This window comes from Magnolia sinica, chromosome 13, assembly GCF_029962835.1.
Source record: "Magnolia sinica isolate HGM2019 chromosome 13, MsV1, whole genome shotgun sequence".
Classification (NCBI taxonomy): Eukaryota; Viridiplantae; Streptophyta; class Magnoliopsida; order Magnoliales; family Magnoliaceae; genus Magnolia; species Magnolia sinica.
In genome coordinates, this window is record NC_080585.1 from 24,235,609 (window position 1) to 24,255,074 (window position 19,466).

The 19,466-nt window shown below is 40.9% G+C and overlaps 2 protein-coding genes across 2 annotated transcripts; one reads left to right on the forward strand and one right to left on the reverse strand.

Annotated features, from left to right (window-relative positions):
- Window positions 1–1,425: 1,425 nt before the first annotated feature.
- On the forward strand, window positions 1,426–3,400 carry LOC131223276 (root phototropism protein 3-like). Its single transcript, XM_058218624.1, has 2 exons — window positions 1,426–2,248; window positions 2,718–3,400. Exons 1-2 carry the CDS (start codon window positions 1,484–1,486, stop codon window positions 3,258–3,260), a joined length of 1,308 nt encoding a protein of 435 aa, XP_058074607.1. The 5' UTR covers window positions 1,426–1,483; the 3' UTR covers window positions 3,261–3,400.
- A 769-nt stretch (window positions 3,401–4,169) lies between these two features.
- On the reverse strand, window positions 4,170–6,687 carry LOC131223277 (pentatricopeptide repeat-containing protein At1g08070, chloroplastic-like). Its single transcript, XM_058218625.1, has one exon. It carries the CDS (start codon window positions 6,500–6,502, stop codon window positions 4,382–4,384), a length of 2,121 nt encoding a protein of 706 aa, XP_058074608.1. The 5' UTR covers window positions 6,503–6,687; the 3' UTR covers window positions 4,170–4,381.
- Window positions 6,688–19,466: the final 12,779 nt, after the last annotated feature.

The following is a 19,466-nucleotide window of genomic DNA, read 5'->3' on the forward strand; positions in this document are numbered from 1 at the left end:
AAAAACAAAAAAAAAAAAAACCCCAAACCTCCCCTCCCAAACTAACCCTCCCAGCATCTCTCACCACCCCCAACAACCTGCTTCCATGTTTTTTCAATCCAAGAAAATGTAACCAGTAACAACCGTTGGAGAATCATGTGCGTTTGTCACAACCTGATACATGATTCATATACGGCTGTGATGGATAGATCATGGCCCACACAAGCCGCACTGGTCGAAGGGTCCCAACATTTGATTTTGTTCATTCAATTGGACAATGAACATCATACAAATTTCAACCACTGTGGCACAAAAATCTGATGATTATGATCAAACAATCACTGTGATTTTCTGGCCATGCCCGATCCATAATGGGGCCCAATGATGTGGACGGTCCAGATTAGTTCCATGCATGCCACGTCATACGGTGGAACATGGAAGCATATATTGTTGGGGGTAGTGATGTGTTGGGCTATGTGGGGCCCATCTTGATGCATTTGTTTTATATCCACGCCGTTCATCCATTTTTCCAGCTCATTTGAGGGCATAAACCCAAAAATGATGTAGACCGGAAGCTCAAGTGGACCACACCACAGGAAACAATGGTTATTGAACGTCCACCATTAAAAACTTCTTGGGGACCACTTTTGTGTGGATCAAGCTGATATTTGTGTTTTCCCTTCATCCAGGTCTATGTAACCTTATCAACAGGTTGGATGGCAAATAAACATTATGGTGGGCCCCGAGAAGGTTTCAACGGTGGGTGTAGTTATCCCTACCGTTTCCTGTTTAGTGGATCACTTGAGCTTCAGATCAGCTTCTTTTTTGGGTTCATGCCCAAAAATGAGCTGGCAAAGATGGACGGCGTGGATATAAAACACATACATCACAGTGGGCCCCACAGTGCCCAACACATCACCACACCACCCAATCCGCGTCCGTGACCAGCACAACCTAGTAACAAATCTGAAGATATTACCGTACATGTTGTCTGGATTCACGTGTTTGTTTTTTTGCTCAATCCACCGTAGCACGTGTGAACAGAAGTTTGATAGACCCACCGCACCAACTCGTCATGGACCTTTACACGTATCACATGTGGCAAGGATCTTGGCCGCAGATAAGGTGAGCCCCACCACAGAAACGGACACATTACCTGGTGCAAAAGATCAGACCAATACGCTCATCAGGTGAGCCTACCTTCGTACCAAAACGATGGGTTATGGACAGTTTCTGTGGATAGCCCACCGTACACATCCAAGGTGTACGTTTGGCCGGCATGATGAGTGGACCAATCTGATTTAATCTGCACTGTGGGCCCCATCTTATGTACGGTGCGTGTGTGCCGCCGCATATCAAGGCGTGTGTGGAGCTGAGAAGACCTCTTTGTAGGCCATCTTCCTTCATGATTTAAGTGAAATCCTTTATAAAGAGCTACTATTGTAGACTCTCTGTCTCTCTCTCTATCTCACTCTTCCCCCCCTCTATCTATACACACACTAGAATGAGGCCGGTCGTTCCTAAGTCAACTGAAAAGAAGCTAGCTTTGCCGGAATCCACAGTCGAAGAGGTGCCTCCGACCACCCAATTCCCCATTGAATGCTGGTTCGACGACACATGCATACTCGACATGGACTACTTTGTCAAGACGCTCTCTGGCATTAAGGCCAAAGGCGTCCGCCCGGACTTCATCGGTTCGATCATCGCTCACTACGCATCCAAGTGGCTCCCGGACATCAACGGCGATGAGACCATCGTTGTCAAGTGTGCTACTGATACCAAAGGCTCCCCAGAAAGCGCAACGACCATTTGGATGAAGAAACGTTTCTTCGTTGAGACATTGGTTGGAATCCTTCCTCCTGAGAAGGATTCTGTCACTTGCAATTTCCTTCTACGCTTACTCCGTGTGGCCAACATGGTAGGAACTGAGCCGGCTTTCCGGGCCGAGCTTGAGAAACGGGTTGCTTGGCAGCTCGACCAGGCGTCGCTCAAGGAGCTAATGATACCAGCCTTTAGTCACACATGTGGGACACTTCTGGATGTGGAACTTGTCCGTCGATTGGTTAAGATGTTCGTAGAGATGGATGAAGCTATTAAGGGCGGAGCAGCCCTTGTCAAGGTGGCGAAGTTGGTTGATAGCTACCTTGCAGAGGTTGCCGTCGACACCAATTTGACATTTTCAGAGTTTCTTGAGCTTGGCGGAGCTCTTCCTAGTCATGCACGTACGACTGACGACGGGTTGTATCGAGCTGTCGATACCTATCTCAAGGTATTTACATTGCACATATCCAATGGTATAATCCAATCTTTCAACTATGTACATCATACATATTCAATTGTAGAATGTAATCTTGTTAGTAATGAATCCTTGCAAAATGCTATTTTTATTGTTTTATGGTGTTTGGCTGTGCCAAAGATCACTTATTTCATGATTAATCAGTCTTAGTTTGGTTTGAAAAATAATGAAATAATCATGATCTTTGGCGCAACCAAACACACCTTGCACTATTGGTTGAAATGAGCAAAATTGTTGTTTTGGGGTTGAAGAGCAGAAAAATGGTAATCTGTTCAATTGGGTTTCGTTTTCCATGACACCCCAATTGCTCAGGCCACTTGAAAATGAGGTCACCCCAGTGAGTGTATTGAACGCAATGTTGATTTAGGCTACACCCAAACACACCTTTAATCTAGCTGTGAGCGACGGTAGCAACACTAATTCCCCTTGTGTTTCACCGCAGGCGCATCCAAACACATCCAAGCAAGAAAGGAAGACTCTCTGTAGATTGATTGACAGCCGAAAGCTGTCACCTGAGGCATCCCTCCATGTGGCCCAGAATGAACGGTTGCCTGTCCGTGCTGTAATCCAAGTGCTCTCCTCTGAGCACGCGAAGCTTAACCGCAACGTCGAGTGGAGTGGGTCATTTAGCGGGACCCGCAGCCCAAACCCTGCACTCGATACACCAGGACGGTGCCAGTCAAAACGGGAGTTGACGTTCCAGCAGACAGAGATACGGAAGCTGCAGGAGGATGTGATGAGGCTCCAGAGTCAGTGTTACATCATGCAAGTTCAAATGGAGAAGCTTTTGGAGAAGAAGAAAGGCCTTTTCAAGTGGCGGAAGCTTGGGGTGCATTTATTCCAATCCACTGGTGTGGCGGAGAGGACAGAGCAGGTTAGCAGAGAATATGAGATGGGGTTAGAGCTTCGGACGCCTGCCCACATGAAGGCGAAGCTGGTGCAGGGCAAGAAAACCCCAAACAGGTGGAGGAACTCCTTGTCTTGAAGGAGGCATGACTATAGGTTTAGCTTATCTTCTTTGTTATGTTTCTTATTATTTGATACTCATTCAGATTTTAGAATGTCAGTTTTAGTATGAGACATTGCATAGTATTTCTTTCTCAAGTTAGGAGATTACATGGTATAGATGATAAGGGGATGTTTGTATGTGAGGTTGTTCCTCTACAACTCCTACAAGTGATGCATGTGGGGTCCACAGGGTTGTGAATATGGCATCCAACACATCCAGCAGGGTGGAAACCCCAAAAATCAAGCCAATCCAACTGTCATGTGAGCTACCATGTGAATTTGGAGTTTTTAATGGTTGTCCATTGTTTGCTATAGTGGGGCCCACTGTATTGTGTAGATGCCATCCAACCTGAGTACTGCGTGAGCCCCACCATGGTCATGGGAGGACCCAAAAAAATCAGGCCTATACATCATTAGGTGGGTCATGTCATATAAAACAATGGACAACCATCCAAAAACTTCTGAAATTCACGTGGTGGCCCATGTGATGGTTGGGTCATCCTAATTTTTTGGGCATCCAACCTTCACAGTGGGATGACTCTGCTGGACAAGATGGATGCCATAAACACAGTCCGATACGCCTTAATGCATAGCACTTGTAGAATAAGCATATTTTACAAGCACTTCGAGGGGGACCGGCCTCGTTTGGATACTCCGCCTATAGGAATCCTGGCGAAGCAAATGTAAATCATTTGGTTCATCCCTCAAAATACTGATAGTGAGACACGCTAAATGCTACTGTCTGCAGATGCCCCAAACTACATGATTTTCTTCATTTTATCAGTGGGAAAGCTGCCACAGTTGCATTCCAGGGTACATCCAAACGGACCCTTAATGGCCCAAAAGATAAACATGGAATTGTGAGTTTCTGACTACTGATTATGAATGAAGAACTGTAAACAACATAACCAACATCCAATCAATTAAATGGATTATTTGTACTCATGATTCTGAGGGATAAAGTAAATACAAGTGATATAAGCCTATCATTGCTCAATGGATGTTTTACAGATTCGACGAAGGAACCTAAGCATTGATGGGCCACACCATCAATGCTGAATGGCATCCATAGTCAAATTGCAAGTTAATGGGATTAATTCACCAGAAATCCTTACATGAGCATGAACCATCCTTAAAATGGTGAAATCGGTTCCTGTCCCGCACGATAATCTCCCTATTGTACACTTTCGAGATCAGCTTGGTCGCAGTGTGGCAGTCATTACAAACGCGGAGATTCTTCACAACTCGAATAGTCGTACCAGGGCTTGTGCTGATAAGCCCAAAGGCGATTGCCAGCTTCTCGCTATGGCGACAAAGGGCATTCTCTTTCTCTTCTTCATCCATGTCAAACAACACTTCGGATTTGTTGGGAACATATCCCGCAACCTTCAAAAGCTGCACCATGTCTTCCACCATTGAGTAGATTTCATGGGATTGTGGGTGTGACTCATCGCCCATGACGAATTCATGAACAACCCCATCCACCTCTATCAAACTGCACCCAGGAGGCTTCTTGATGTTCCGTTCAGCCATGAGTTCTCTTGTTCTTTTAACTTCATCCCACTTACCTAAGGAACCATATATGTTCGACAAGAGCACATAGGCCCCACCATTGGCAGGGTCGAGTTCTAGAAGCTGCCGAGCTGCTCTTTCTGCAACCTCAAGGTTACCATGAATCCTACAAGCACCAAGAAGGCCTCCTAATACAAAGAAATCTGGCACCATGGGCATGTTCCTTATGAACTCCTCAGCTTTTTCTATGTGACCGGCACGACCCAACAGGTCAACCATACATCCGTAGTGTTCGACGCTAGGCTTGATGTTGTAAAGACTAGACATGGAATCAAAATGCGAAAAACCTTCATCCACGAGGCCTGCGTGACTACAAGCGGACAAGACACCGACGAATGTAATTGCATCTGGTCTCACTCCACTTCTTTGCATCTCGTAGAAAAGCTCAAGAGCCTTCTCCCCATGTCCACACATTGCTAGGCCTCCGATCATAGCTGTCCAAGTCATAACATCTCTCTCAGGCATCTCATGGAAAACTCGCAAGGCACTCTCTATGGATCCACACTTTGCGTACATGTCCACAAGAGCTGTCCTTAGGACTATATCAACTTCAATATTCTCCTTATTAATATAAGCATGTAACCATTTCCCGAGCTCGAGAGCACCCAGCTGGGAACAAGCAAGAAGTAAGCTCGCCATGGTCACCTTATCCGGTTTCACACCTCTAATCTGCATCTCGCGAAATAGCACCAAGGCCTCCTTGTAATCGCTATCCTCGACATGCCCATTGATCATGATATTCCAACAAAACAAATTCCTATCCGACATTTCATCAAACAGTTCTCGAGCAACATAAACAAAGCCACACTTGCAATACACATCCATAAGAGCCGCTGTCAGAATCGTATTAAATCCAATTCGATTATCTTCCATATACCTATGCACCCATTTTGCCATATCCAAATCTCTCGCCCTCGCGCAAGCCATCAATACATTCACCAAAGCAACCTCATTAGGCACCACGTTTTCAAACTCCATCCGTTGGAAGAGGCTCACAGCTTCACCAGGCCGATCCCAATTCGCATAAGCAGCAATTATCGTCGCGAAAGACACCACATTCCGCTCAGTCATTTTATTGAAAACGAGGCGCGCATGGCTCAAACACCCGCAATTTGCGTACATATTCATCAACGTATTTTGAACATACGAATCGGCAGCGAACCCGAACTTCACAGCATGGCAATGCAACTGCTTCCCTTCATCAGAGCCCCCACAGGATTTGAACAATGACGGAAACGTGAAATTGTCAGGGACAAGGCCGCCCTCGATGATTTCTTGATAGAAGAGGACAGCTTCTTCAGGGGAGTTCTTGTTGGTGTAGCCTCGGATTATGGAGTTGAAGGTGAAGGGGGTAGGATTGGGGATTTGAGCGAACACAAGACGGGCATAAGAGAGGCTTCCGGAGGCTTCGACAGCGCAGAATGCAACGATTCGGCTGGCGGCAAAGGCGTCGGAGAAGAGGCCGCTGCGGAGCATTTGGGCATGGATTTCCTTCAGTTGGGTCATGGAAGAGCATTTTTCAAGGAGAAGCAGAGTTGGGTGGGATTGGATTGGAATTGTTTTGCTGTTGGGGGTATTTTTGGAAAGAGGTTTTTGAGTGGGTGATGGTGGGATTGGGGCTTGGAGGTAGGAGAGAGGAGCTGCCATTGCTGCAGCTGCTTGGCGGTTTTTTCTGTTGACGCTGGAGGGGGAATTATCTCAAGACGACGAGTTGTATAATACTCGGCACGTACGACACCTGATACTCTGGCTGTATGAATTGACTTTGCAAAGAAACGGAAGGTACATGAATGGAACGACTTCATGAGGATGATACCCACCCCGTCCATTAGGTGCGCTTTCATGTGTTTGCACATAGGCTAAAAAATCAGGTTGATTCAACACTCAGGTGGCCCCATCATGGAAAACAGTGAGAAGGGAAGTCCCACCATTAAAATCATCAATGGGTCCAGCATGGTTTGTTTATATGCCATCCAATCCACTCATTTAACTTATCACACCAGGATAAATGGAATCCTACAAAATCAGGACATTCCAATGGTCATGTCGGCCACAAAACGTGAATTTAAAAGTTTTAGTAGTGATTTTAAACATTTCACTATGGTGTGGTCACTCAAGTCTTGGATTTTATTGATTCTTAGATCCATGGTGAAAGCGTCACGATGCACCTTAGCAAGCTTTTCAAAAATAAAAATAAAATTGACATTCCTAAAAACATGAAACATGCTGCATGTTACATATGTATTACATGTGTTATAGGTGCTGCATGCATCATTTTACCATAAATGCTATCATTTATCTTCTAGTGCCATATTAAGCCTTTAAATGCTCTTCATGTGTTGCATGTGCCAATTTTTAATGTGTACATATATCATATATTATTAAACATGTTAAATGTGACACATGTGCCACCATACATATTCAAGCACCCCACATTTGTAATTGTACACGTTCAAACACAACACATATACTATATATACCAAGTTTTCAATACTCATGTACACTGCATGTATTAAAATAAATCATATTTTAGGTGCTTAATCAGAACAGTTAGTCCATGACAACTAAGCTAAAATAGCATATGATGTAGCCTCACTTAGGTAAATTGTCACGAACTAAACTTTTAATGTAGTTGAATTGGCCCTCATGGAGAAAAATAAAGATTAACTATTGAGCATGCCTTTACTGCTCCCAAGAATCCAAGTGCCATATGTATGATTTCTTAGTGTTTGTGCATCAACTATATCACTCAACTCTGTATCGACGTCTTCCTCTACAAATTGAAGCATGTGTTGGAGATATGACCTTGCTGAAGCACCTTAATTAATATGATTTGAAACAAACAAGAAAAAATAAAAATCCAAGCCAACACAAAATTTTTATCTGAAAAACCCTTGCAAGAAAGAACCACGACACAAAGCGACGATCAAATCTACTATTTAGAGAAGATTATAGGATGGAGAAAACTTACAGTCAAAACCTTCTCTCTCACAGTCAAAACCTTCTCTCTCTCTCTCTCTCTCTCTCTCTCTCTCTCTCTCTCTCTCTCTCTTTCTTGAAGGCTCTCAAAAAATACAAATAACTACATAAAATCGTAATTCGCTCTTAACTCCAACATAACTAATCCTAAAAGTCACATTTTCACGAGAGAAATGTCAAAAAGCCAACTTCCAAGGGTCCACTAACACCTGGGCTTTGTTAGCATGTGAAACATGGGTCAGATGGGCTCAGAAAAGTAAATAGACCCATTAGTGATTTTAGTGTCAGATTTTTAATAATATCCACATTGATAGAAAAATCACTTCCTTGCATTGCCAATATTATTCTAAGCATCATCATCATCGCATCGTGTACACTCCACCTCTATTCCTTTCTTGCTAAGCCCAGAGAAGTCGAGTAAAGCTTAAACTTCTCTTCAGGAATGACCTTTGTAAGCATGACCGTTGGATTCTCACTAGTGTGAATCTTTTCAAAAGTAATATCTTATTTTTCTAGCATTTGCCAGATAAAGTTATGACGAACATCAATGTGCCTACTCTGCGAGTGATATACCGAGTTCTTCGCAAAATTAATCGCGCTCTCACTATCACAATACACAAACATGATGTCCTGTTGAAGCCCCAACCCATTTATCATCCATTTCAACCAAACAACTTCCTCTATTGTCTACGTTATTGTCATATATTAGCTTCGGTAATGGAAAGTGCAACCACAAACTAAAGCTTAGACATCCAGCTGATAGCTCCACCCACTAATATAAAAGAGTAACCGGATGTAGACTTTTTATTATCCATATTTTCTGCATAATCCGAATCAACATTGCCTATGAGTCTCTCGTTTGAATCTTCAAAACACAAGATGGAGTCGATCGTACCTTATATATATACCGAAATAACCATTTTACTGCTTCATAATGTTAATGTTTACTGGGGTTTGATATGTATCTGCTCACAACACCAACTACATGTAAAATATTCAATCTCGTACAAACCATGACATACATGAGTCTGTCAACTATACTTGAATGGGGCACGTGATACATATACTGCTTTTCTTCATCTAATGTAGGACATAATTTCAAAGAAAGCCGAAAGTGAGCAACGTGGGAAGTGCTAACTGGTTTCGCATTTTTCAGTCTGAACTTGACTAGAAATTTCTCAAAATACTCCTATTGAGATAACAATAGCTTGCTCCTCTCTCTATCCATGTGTATATCAATGGTAAGAATTCTTTTTGCAACCCCCATATCTTTCATTTCAAATGTCTTGGATAACTAAGTCTTTAACATATTGATTTAAAATATGTTATAGCTGATAGTAACCATATCATCAATATATAACACTAGAATGATGAATTCACTACCACTTAGTGTTTTAAAATAAACATAATGATTAAATTCACTTCTAGTAAAACTCTGACTCAACATGAAAGAATTAAACTTCTTATATCATTGCTTAAGTGACTGTTTCAGGTCGTATAACAACCTCTTTAACCTGCAAATAAGATCATTTTTCCTTACACCTCGAACCCTTCTGATTGCTTTATGTAAACATACTCTTTTAATTTTCTATTTAGAAACACAATTTTAACATCCAATTATTTCAATTCCAGATTGTATTAGGCAACCGGAGTCAATGCAAATCTAATAGATACTTGCTTTACTACTGGCATGAAAATCTCAATGAAGTTGTAACATCCCAAATTTTCATGGCCAGAGTTTATACTCGTGCCCGAGAAAATCGAGTGTTAATGATGTATAAATTGGATGCTTTAAAAATCGTACCTTTTTTTTTTCATTTGTATCACATCCAGATACATTTTTTTTGTTAGCTTGTTAGTACACCCCACTGTCATTTCACACATCACTGTTAGCCACCCCCACTAGGGAATCGATACCAAGACCTCAGTGTTGAAACGAGGGTATCTTTCACTCAGTCTACCACTTAAGTTATGGATCAGGGTGTCCACATCCAGATATATTCATGAAGGTAACATTCACGAGAATAAAATCGACTGTATTAATTATTTCATCAGAGTAAAAGAATTCAGTAAATAATCAAATGCCATCTCAATGTGAGCTTATTATATTAATTGAGTTCTCAGCGGAAGTATAAAATTAATTCATAAAACTATATTCTTATTCTTTCAGTATAATCTTCCATAGGGAGGTAGTCCTTCAGGTCTTCAATCTGTACGTCACCTGCATCATCTGTACGGTTGGAGAGGGTCAACGCCCTACTCATAGTGATGATTATCCTTTAAGATTAACAATAATTTTTAAGATTTATAAAGGAAATGTAAGGGTTCTAATACATCTCGTACTCCACTACTACGAGGGGTATAAACATGCGCAAACAACCTACATGAGATGCATGCCTAACAAATTATGTGCGGTTCATCATATATAGTGATCATTACAATGCGGAATATAATTTATAGAAAATCTAGATCACCCCGCATTCTCACACTACGAAGATTCACTGGCATGTCCAACGCTACCGTTGACTTATGTGAACACCTCGAGGTGACACAACACATGAGTCAGATGAATTACGTGACATGATTTGTTCATGGAGCAACTATTTGCGACATCCATCCCAGAAGTGATGTAACACGTATTGCGAATTACTTATATCGATTTGTGCACCACTACCCAAAACCCATGAAATTATGCGTCGACTAAGAGGGTCTCTACCTAGAGTGCGTTACGTCCATGATATAAAAATTGAATTACTAGTTGTGATACCTTCAACACATCACTTGCATTAAGAGAATGTAAATTGAATTATGGGAGTTATGGAATATCAAAACACATGCCCAAGCCTTAAGGTAAATAACACATGTTAATAAAGAAGAGAGTAGCAATAGCTAACTCAACAACGAGGGGAGTGGCAATGGGCAACCCATTAAAGAAGAGAGTAGCGATGGTTAACTCAATAAATAGGAGAGTGACAATGGCCAACTCAATAACAGAGAGAGTGGCAATGGCCAACTCAATAAAGAGAAGAGTGACAATGGCCAACTCAATAAAGAGGATGGTGGCAATGACCAACCCAATATATAAAAGAGTAGCTTATATCCATTGCCCCACATAAATTCATAAAGATGACACATAAGTCATACCATAATTTTTAAAGGATAGACAATTGATGGTGGTAAAATTATACGATCACAAGGAAAGAATCATAGTAACATAAAAACATGTAAAAAAGCAATTATATCATAGCAGCTTAAATTAAGGTAAGCATAAAGGATAAAACCCTCGCCTCTAGTATTGTTCCTTCCTTGAAGGTAGTTATGCGTTGAAGGATTAGGCCCTTAATCTAGTATTTAAGAATTTAGATGGTTAGATTTGATTTAAATTGAATGGTCTTCTTAGCTTGAATTTTGTATCGAAGCGTTGAGAGAGGAAGGAGAAAAGAATTCTAATAGAGGAAAAGAATCTACCAAGGAGGAAGAACTAGATGTGGGCCTACCTCGAGTCTGGCTTACCTTGGAGACCCACTGCTTTCTACGTATGTCTTCCTCCCTTTCTCTTTCTCTTTCTTTCTTTCTATCTCTTTCTCTCTCTTTTCTTTTCCTTTCTTTTCTTTTCTTTTCTTTTCTCTCTCTCTTTCTCTTTCTTTCTCTCTTTCTCTTTCTTTTTCTTTTCTTTTCCTTTCCTTTCTTTCTCCTCTCGTTTCTTTTCTTTATCTTTTTCTTTCCTACTGATGCATTTTCTAGCGTTGGGGGTAGAGTATTTATACAAGTCTGCGATTCCAAAACGTTCCTGCGTATAACAATACGCGAGACGTGTCTTGTGCGACCGGCTGCGTAAGCTGGTGTGGAGGGCTGTTTGGACACGCTTTTTCTTCTCTCCTCCCTCCTTTTCTGGTGGACAAGGGGTCGGCTTTGGATGGTCCATCATCTGATCGGCTTGATTTGCAACACAGTGCAGTGGGTTGTGGGGTGGAACCGGTTCTTTGAATGAAGGAGGTGGCTCGATTTTAGTGGTGGATCTTCTTCTAGACTTAGGTCTGATCTGTCCAACGTCTTGCATGGCTATAGGGTGTCCACACGGATGGATTCTTAGCATAAAAGTCCGCCTGATGGACATTCTAGATCAGCAAATGGAGCCCACTGAAAATGATGGGTTTCCTAAGCTAGGTAGAGAAGAAAATCCAGTCGTTAATGGCAGATCAAGGAATGGCAAATGTTAAGATCTGATACACCTGGACAATGTAGATAGGTCCCATGATCATTGTGGGGTCCATATTTTGGACAACCACGATGACTTAGTTGGTGGGTTCTGAGCTTTATTGCTGCGCCCGACTTCTCATGATATCTCACGAGATTCTTGAAATGAAGCGAAGGAGCACCCAAGTTGCCCTAGAATGGGGGGATGAGATCGTCCATATGGACGACTGTGATGCTCAGATAGAGACGCACATGGATCGCAAATAAGGCAGTCTGATCAAAGTTACTATTTTCAGAAAATTATCTCCCGTACGGGTTTCTTACGGACCAGATTACGCACCCACTCATTAGTTTCGACGAGTGAAATCCACCGAGTTCTAGTTGGGATCACTCTCTGCTCTCAATCGACGATTCAAATCATCTGATCAGTGGCAATGGTGGGCCATGTCTCAGCCGAACAGACAATGTGTGTTTGAATCAGGTTCGGGTGGGAGAAAGTTCCCTGCCCTTTCTTCGTTTTCATCGAGTCAAACCCAGTTTGACTCGGTTTCCCAGTCCAGTGTGCGGCAAGTGCACGTACTCCACATGCACACATGTCAAAGTTGGGGCCCACAGGGATGATCCTGATCAATCCACTCTGTCCATTCACTTTATCAGCTCACATTAGGGCCCATCCCAAAGGATGAGGCAGATCCAAGGCTTAGCTGGGCCATATCATCTGATTTGGGGTCCCTAGTTATAGGTTTTCACCAATTCGACGGTTAGATTGCATTTGAATGGCCAGATTGCCTTAACACAGATAGTTTAGTGGATCCATATGTCAGGTGTGCCACACTTATCACGAGTCGACGTAAGCCTATGGTGGAAACCTCTTTGGATAGCCATAATTTTCCCACGAATAGTTGAGTTTTGATGGGTAGTTTCTCACTAGATTCGCCTAAGCTCCGTGATTGGAATGGGGAGAGGAAAATTAGGAATTTCCACCCTTTCTGCTCAGGTGTTGGCTGTTGAAAGAGGTTTCCAGTTTGACATGGGAACTATACAAACTACGATCCAAGTGGAGTCCATCATGACATTCATTCCACAATCCAATCCGTTCATCAGTGTTGCAGGGTCATGTTTTGTTATAGGCTCAATTATGAAGCAGATCAGAGCCTTAGATAAGCTTACCTTTAAAATTCTCCTAGCAGATGCCTGAAGTGAACTTGATCTGAATTAACAGTCAGATGACTTGATCTATGAATAAAGATTATTCCCAACGGTCAGATTCGTGTTGGAGAATGGATGTAAGGTTAGGATGGCTAGATTGGTATCGTACACATGTACATATTAAGTTAACTTCATGGTAACACTTGAAAACTTTTAATACTTGGCTATTAAAATACTCGGGGTGTTACAGAAGTCGACACCTTTCTTTTGAGCATATTTGTGAGACTTGTATCTTAGCCCGTAGCGTTTCGTAAGCTTCCTTGGTCCTCTTGGTCGAATTTCGGTGACCCACAATGCGTAGATATCAGTTGCACGCGACCCTGAATCGTATCCCGTATTCTAGAGTCGGTTTAACCCAGGACTTGTATCATTGCGACCGCGCCCTCGCCACGGTTTCATCGCCACGTCTCGCGCTGTGTCGTGGTCAATTGGAAGGGGTGTGGCCTTATCCGCCTGATTTGTAATGGGTAAAACTAGGCTGAGTTTGACTAACTCATAAATGGGTCCACTATTGACGTACCGGGTAGGTATTAGCTGCCTATTGGTCAAGAGAATAGTGCTGTCTCTTCCACTCACTTGGTTGTACGCGATGAGGAGGCAATCTGGTTTGCAGTGTATTAGACCCCGGCGATGATCCTAGAGATGTATAGTACTGATACATGGACTTATTGAGCAGGAGTTACATACTCATTCATTCATTCACTATTCACTCGAGCTAGTGGTGTGTAACTAATTGTTGTGTACCTTCGCAATGACAAGGATTTCGATTGGGGCGCACGACTAACCTGACGTCAGAGGTTTACCACATTGAGTCTGGCTATCCAAATTTAGGTATGAGACTGGTTTGGATAGAAGTCCATTGTGATGCACCCCATAGCCTACAATATTACGTACTATCATTCCGACTTCACTCCAGCTTAGTCATTTCATTCACACCACATATTATATTACATTCGCAACATTTGACATTTTGGGTTACTATGTTTCTGCATTTATATGGCTTAGATGAGGTTGATGGTATTTGTGGCTCGTCAGGATTTACATATTGTATTACATCCTCGATATCTGATATTTTACTCATTATGATCTGCATTCCGTACTCTGATATTATATGACTCATGGACTGGTCAGTATTTCCTCTTACTCTGATATTTATATGCTTGGCACGTACATCGCACACACTTTCACTACCCTCTAAGCTTTCTATAAGCTTATGCACGATAGATGCATGTAGGTGGCGTTAGTTTGTAGCAGCATTGAGCTTGGAGCGTGCAGCGGACTTCTTGAGCTTTGATTTCGATATATGTATTTCCCTTTCAACATTGTATTCAAATGTTTATATTAGTGGATATGTGATAATGATGTTGTCTTTGTGATTTGGGTAAACTTGTGTTATGTTTCTTATGGGATAAACGTACGTTGAAAAATTCTCCTTATAGGATCCCAGGATCGAAATTTAGCGTATAGGCACTGGGAGACGAGAATGGGGTACTACGGAAGCTGTCGACACTGGATTCGGCGATCAGAAATTTTGTGTGCCCGGTTTCCGAGTTTGGGGCGTGACAATATCCCTTTTCCACAAATTTGGCATTGTAACTAACTAGTTTCTTCTAGAATATCCACTTACACCTGATCGCATTTCTCCCAATGGACAACTTAATTAGTTCTCATATTTGATTTTTATGCAAAAAATTCATCTCTTCATGCATAACTATCATCCACTTTTCTGTCTTTTTATCTTCTAAAGCTTCCTAAAAAGTAAATGGATCCACCTCATCTGTAATGAGAGCAAATGTAACGATATTACAATCATCCTCGTATCTCAATGATAACTTGCGATCCCTCAGTGAATTTTTCTTGACAGGTTGTGGCTCCACATCTTCTTATACCTCAACCTGCAGCTTAGGTTCCTTAAGTGTCTCACCATTGTCTAATTCCACATCAATAACTATCTTTTTTTTATTTCTTTTTGCTCATGTTTTCGAAACAAGGAACCCTTATCAAATTTGACGTTCGGGTTAATAATGGTCTTCCATAAAGTACGGTCTAACAACTTGTAATCTTTCACCTTATCACCATATCCAATAAAGGTTCACCTTTTTGCTTTCTCAACATATGGTAAATGAGAGTATGCATCATAATAAAAAATTTAATCAACTACATGATCACTCCATACATCCTCAGAAATTTTGCAATAAATAATCGTAGAGGGACACTTATTCACCAAATAATAAGTTGTAAAAACAACTTCACCCCAAAGCTCTTTTCCTAACCCAGAATTGCTCAACATACTTCAAGCCCTTTCTAAAAAAATCTGGTTCATACGTTCTGCTACACCATTTTGCTCTGGTGTATGCCTCATTGTGTTGTGTCTGACTGTTCCCTCATTCTAGTAATAGTGATCAAATTCTCTTGAAGTAAATTTTCCATCGTTGTTTGTTTTTCAACCATCGCTTTCTACATCTTGAAAGTGATAAACACATCAGATTTATGTTTTAAAATATAAACCCAAACTCTCTTAAAGAAGTCATCTATAAATATGACAAAGTAAGGCGATCATCCTCCAGAAACAACAGGTGATAACCCTCACACATCAGAATACACACAATCAAGCTACCCTTTATTGACATATTTTTCGGTTTTAAAATGCAGCATCAACTATTTTTCATATATGCAATGCTCACATATATCCAAATCAAAGCTTTTAAAATTAGTAATTAACTTATAATCGAGAAGTACCTTCATACCTCACTCGCTCATTGGCCTAGGTGTGCATGCCACAAATGTGGCAACGTGGAATTCGCTACAGATATTGCAGCTCCACCAGATATAGTATTTCTGATTAACCGGTAAAGATTACCGCTTCACTGTGCCTTCATTACTGTAAGAGCCCCTTTTGAAACCTTCAGGACACCATCATAATCAGCAAACTTTCAATCAATTGCATTTAAAACTCCTAAAGATATCATATTCTTCTTCAAATATGGAACGTGCCTCACATATGTCAGTGTATGCTCCACCCATGAAACATCCTAATATGAATTGAACTAATTCCAATAATCTTGCAGGCATGATCATTGCCCATAAGAACAAACTCACAATTATACTCACTATATGTGGTAAACCAAATTCGATGAGGATAAATTATGGTACGATGCCCTTATATCCAAGATTAATTCTTAATAAAAAATTTCGATCTTGGTCATTGACAGTACACCACACCCATCTGAGCTTTCACCAAATTCAATTGAATTAACTTCCTTCGACGAATCATCTGACTTCTCATCCTTCTAAGTTTTGAAAAATAAGTCTTTTTTTAAATGTCTCATCCTTCTAATAATTTCAACACTTCAACTTTCTTTCACCTCTTGACTTGGATCTATATCGCGGTTTTTCCTTTTCTCGCTTAAACAGTCTTTTCCGAGCAAATAACGCATCTGTAGAGGTACCTTTACCCGCTTTGTTGTCGTAATTGCTTCGACTGAAGGGTTGTGATAATGATTTTGATGTCCAAAGCATCCTTACTATGGAAAATAGTATCAATTAGATACTCAAATAACTTAGGAAGAGATGTCAACAAAATTGGGGCTTTGACTTCCTTATCGATATGCACCTTAACACTCATCATCTTGTAAATCAATTTCTTAAATATTTTAATATGTTTAGATGATCCGACCCTTACGTCATTTTCAAAGTATAAAATTGTCTCTTTAAAAAAAGATGATTGGTGAGGGATTTCATCATGTAAATACTCTCCAACTTTGCTAATAAACCTAAAGTAGTCGTCTCATCTATGACATTATAAATGACTTTATCGACTAAGCATAATTGAATTGTACTAATTGCCCTTTGATTAAGTTCATCCCAATATTCTTCCTTCATAGATTCCAAATGATGTACTTTCTTAAAGAGTGCATACTGCATCCCTTGTTGAACTAAGAGGGTTTTCAACGTCCATCATTCAAAGTTAATTTTACTTGTGAATTTTTCTGTCTCGAATTTCATATTCAATCCCCTTAACGTCATATATCAAGTCCAAACTAACAAACCAACCTCGCTCTAATACCACTTGTTGGAGATCGGGCTATGCAAAAATCACCTTAATCTGGATTGAAACAAACAAGAAAAAAGAAAAATCCAAATAGACATATACAAATTGCATGATTTTTACGTGGAAAACCCTTACGGGAAAAAACAACGACACAAAGCAATGATCAATCTACTATTCAGAGAAGATTACAAGGATGTAGAAAACTTACAGCCAAAACCCTATTTCTCTCTTGGAGGCTTTCAAAAAATATAAAAAAATAAAATAAAATCATAACTCACTCTTAACTCTAACATAACTAACTCCAAAAAGCCACCCTTTCATGATGAAAATGTCAAAAATACCCATCTAAGGGTCCACTATCACTTGGACCTTATTAGCATGTAAAACATCAGTCATATGGGCTCATAAAAGTGAATAGACCGGGTAATGACTTTAGTGTTACAATTTTAACAGCAGGAGCTTTGGCTATGAGTGCTTTACCAAATTACTTAAAGGTCTTTACTTCTCATCTAAATGTCTTCTATGTCCTTTGATATTAGGGCTGGGAAGGGAAGCATATTGAGTGGTGTGCCATATACCACCAACTTCCATGGTGTGTTGACACCACCATGATGTATGTGTTATGTCCACACCATCCATCCATTATGTGAGATCATTTTAAGGCAAGAGGCAGATCCCAAGCTTAAGTGGACCACACCACATTAAGGAGTGAGGACAATGAGACTCATCGTTGAAACCTTCCAAGGGTCGACCCTGATGTTTATTTGTCATCTAACATGTTCATCGGGGGACTCAGATTTGGTGGTTACCCCTCTAGTACCCACCTCATTTTAGAGGACAATGAGCCTTACCATGATGTATGTGTTATATCCACACTGTCCATCCATTTTTCCAACTCATTTTAGAGTATGAGTTCAAAAAATGATGCATATCCAAATCTTAGGTGGACCACACCACAAGAAATAGTGGTGATTAAATGCCCACCATTACAAAATTTCTAGGGCCCATTGGAATGTCTATTTACCATCCAACCTATTGATTCGGTTGCACACATGAAGGGAAAACACAAATATCAACTTGATCCAAAACTTCCATGGCCTCTAAGAAGTTTTTAATGATGGATGTTCAATCAACATTGTTTCCTATGGTGTGGTCCACTTGAGATTTGGATTTGCCTCATTTTGGGTGATGCACTAAAATGAGTTATCAAAATGAATGGACAATGTGGATAAAACAAATATATCATGGTGAGGCCCACAAAGCTTTTTTAGCACCAGCTAGGACTGAGGTTGGCATGGGAGTCGCTGCCAAATATGAGTCCTTCATGAGGTCACACAAACCAGAAGTCTTTAATGGCATGCATTCAATCCCCATTGCTTTCTATAATGTGATTCACTTGAGCTTTAGATTTGCCTTATTTTTAGACTCTTTCCCCAAAATGATAAGGCAAAATGGATGGACAGTGTGGATATAACACATACATCATGGTAGGGCTCACTGAACATGGCTAAATCTGGACCTTTATAGGGATCTTAATGGGCACCATTTTTTTAATGAATATTTTTCAAAACTCAATTTTGATTTTATGGGCCCTTTCGTAGCCATTTCTCAATTACTTTGATGTATAGCTCATTAAAGCTGAACCATTTCTACCATGAGAAATGGGTCCATAATGGTTGGCCCATCAATAACATTTAGCAACAGCCATAAACACATATTTGTTTAATCTCTCTCCTCGAAAATGGTCATGTCTTGTGGTCTACATAAGGGCCTATCCCGAATCCTTTTCAGACATCACCTTAAGTACTAAGTCTCGCTAAAATGAACAAGCTCCACAGACACATTGACGGAAAATATATATTTAAAAAAAGTGTTGTTAGTAGAATCCGGTCAACATACGAGGTTGATGTGGAATTGCGCTCTCCAACGGATCTGCAAAAGCTAAAATAGATATGAGCAGCGGGTGGGGAGTTGTAGACCCTTCGATGCTCAAGTCAGGGCTTGTAGAAGATGAATGCAATGATGGAAGTTAGGGCATGGGTGTGTCGCCTCTCTTTCCTTGATTAAAGGCTTATTGTGTTTATATAGAGCGTTAGAGTACATTAGGGCTTCCAAATCCTTCTTCGTTACGCTGGAGGATTCATCATTGTCCAGGATTCTTATCCCTGTTTGTAG

What these genes read in the sequence shown, in the direction of transcription:
- LOC131223276 (XM_058218624.1), top strand. Translation starts at nt 1,484, where the DNA reads ATGAGGCCGGTCGTTCCTAAGTCAACTGAAAAGAAGCTAGCTTTGCCG. An exon ending in CTGTCGATACCTATCTCAAG is followed by an intron (nt 2,249 to 2,717) that starts GTATTTACATTG and finishes GTTTCACCGCAG; the next exon opens with GCGCATCCAAACACATCCAA.
- LOC131223277 (XM_058218625.1), bottom strand. Translation starts at nt 6,502, where the DNA reads ATGGCAGCTCCTCTCTCCTACCTCCAAGCCCCAATCCCACCATCACCC.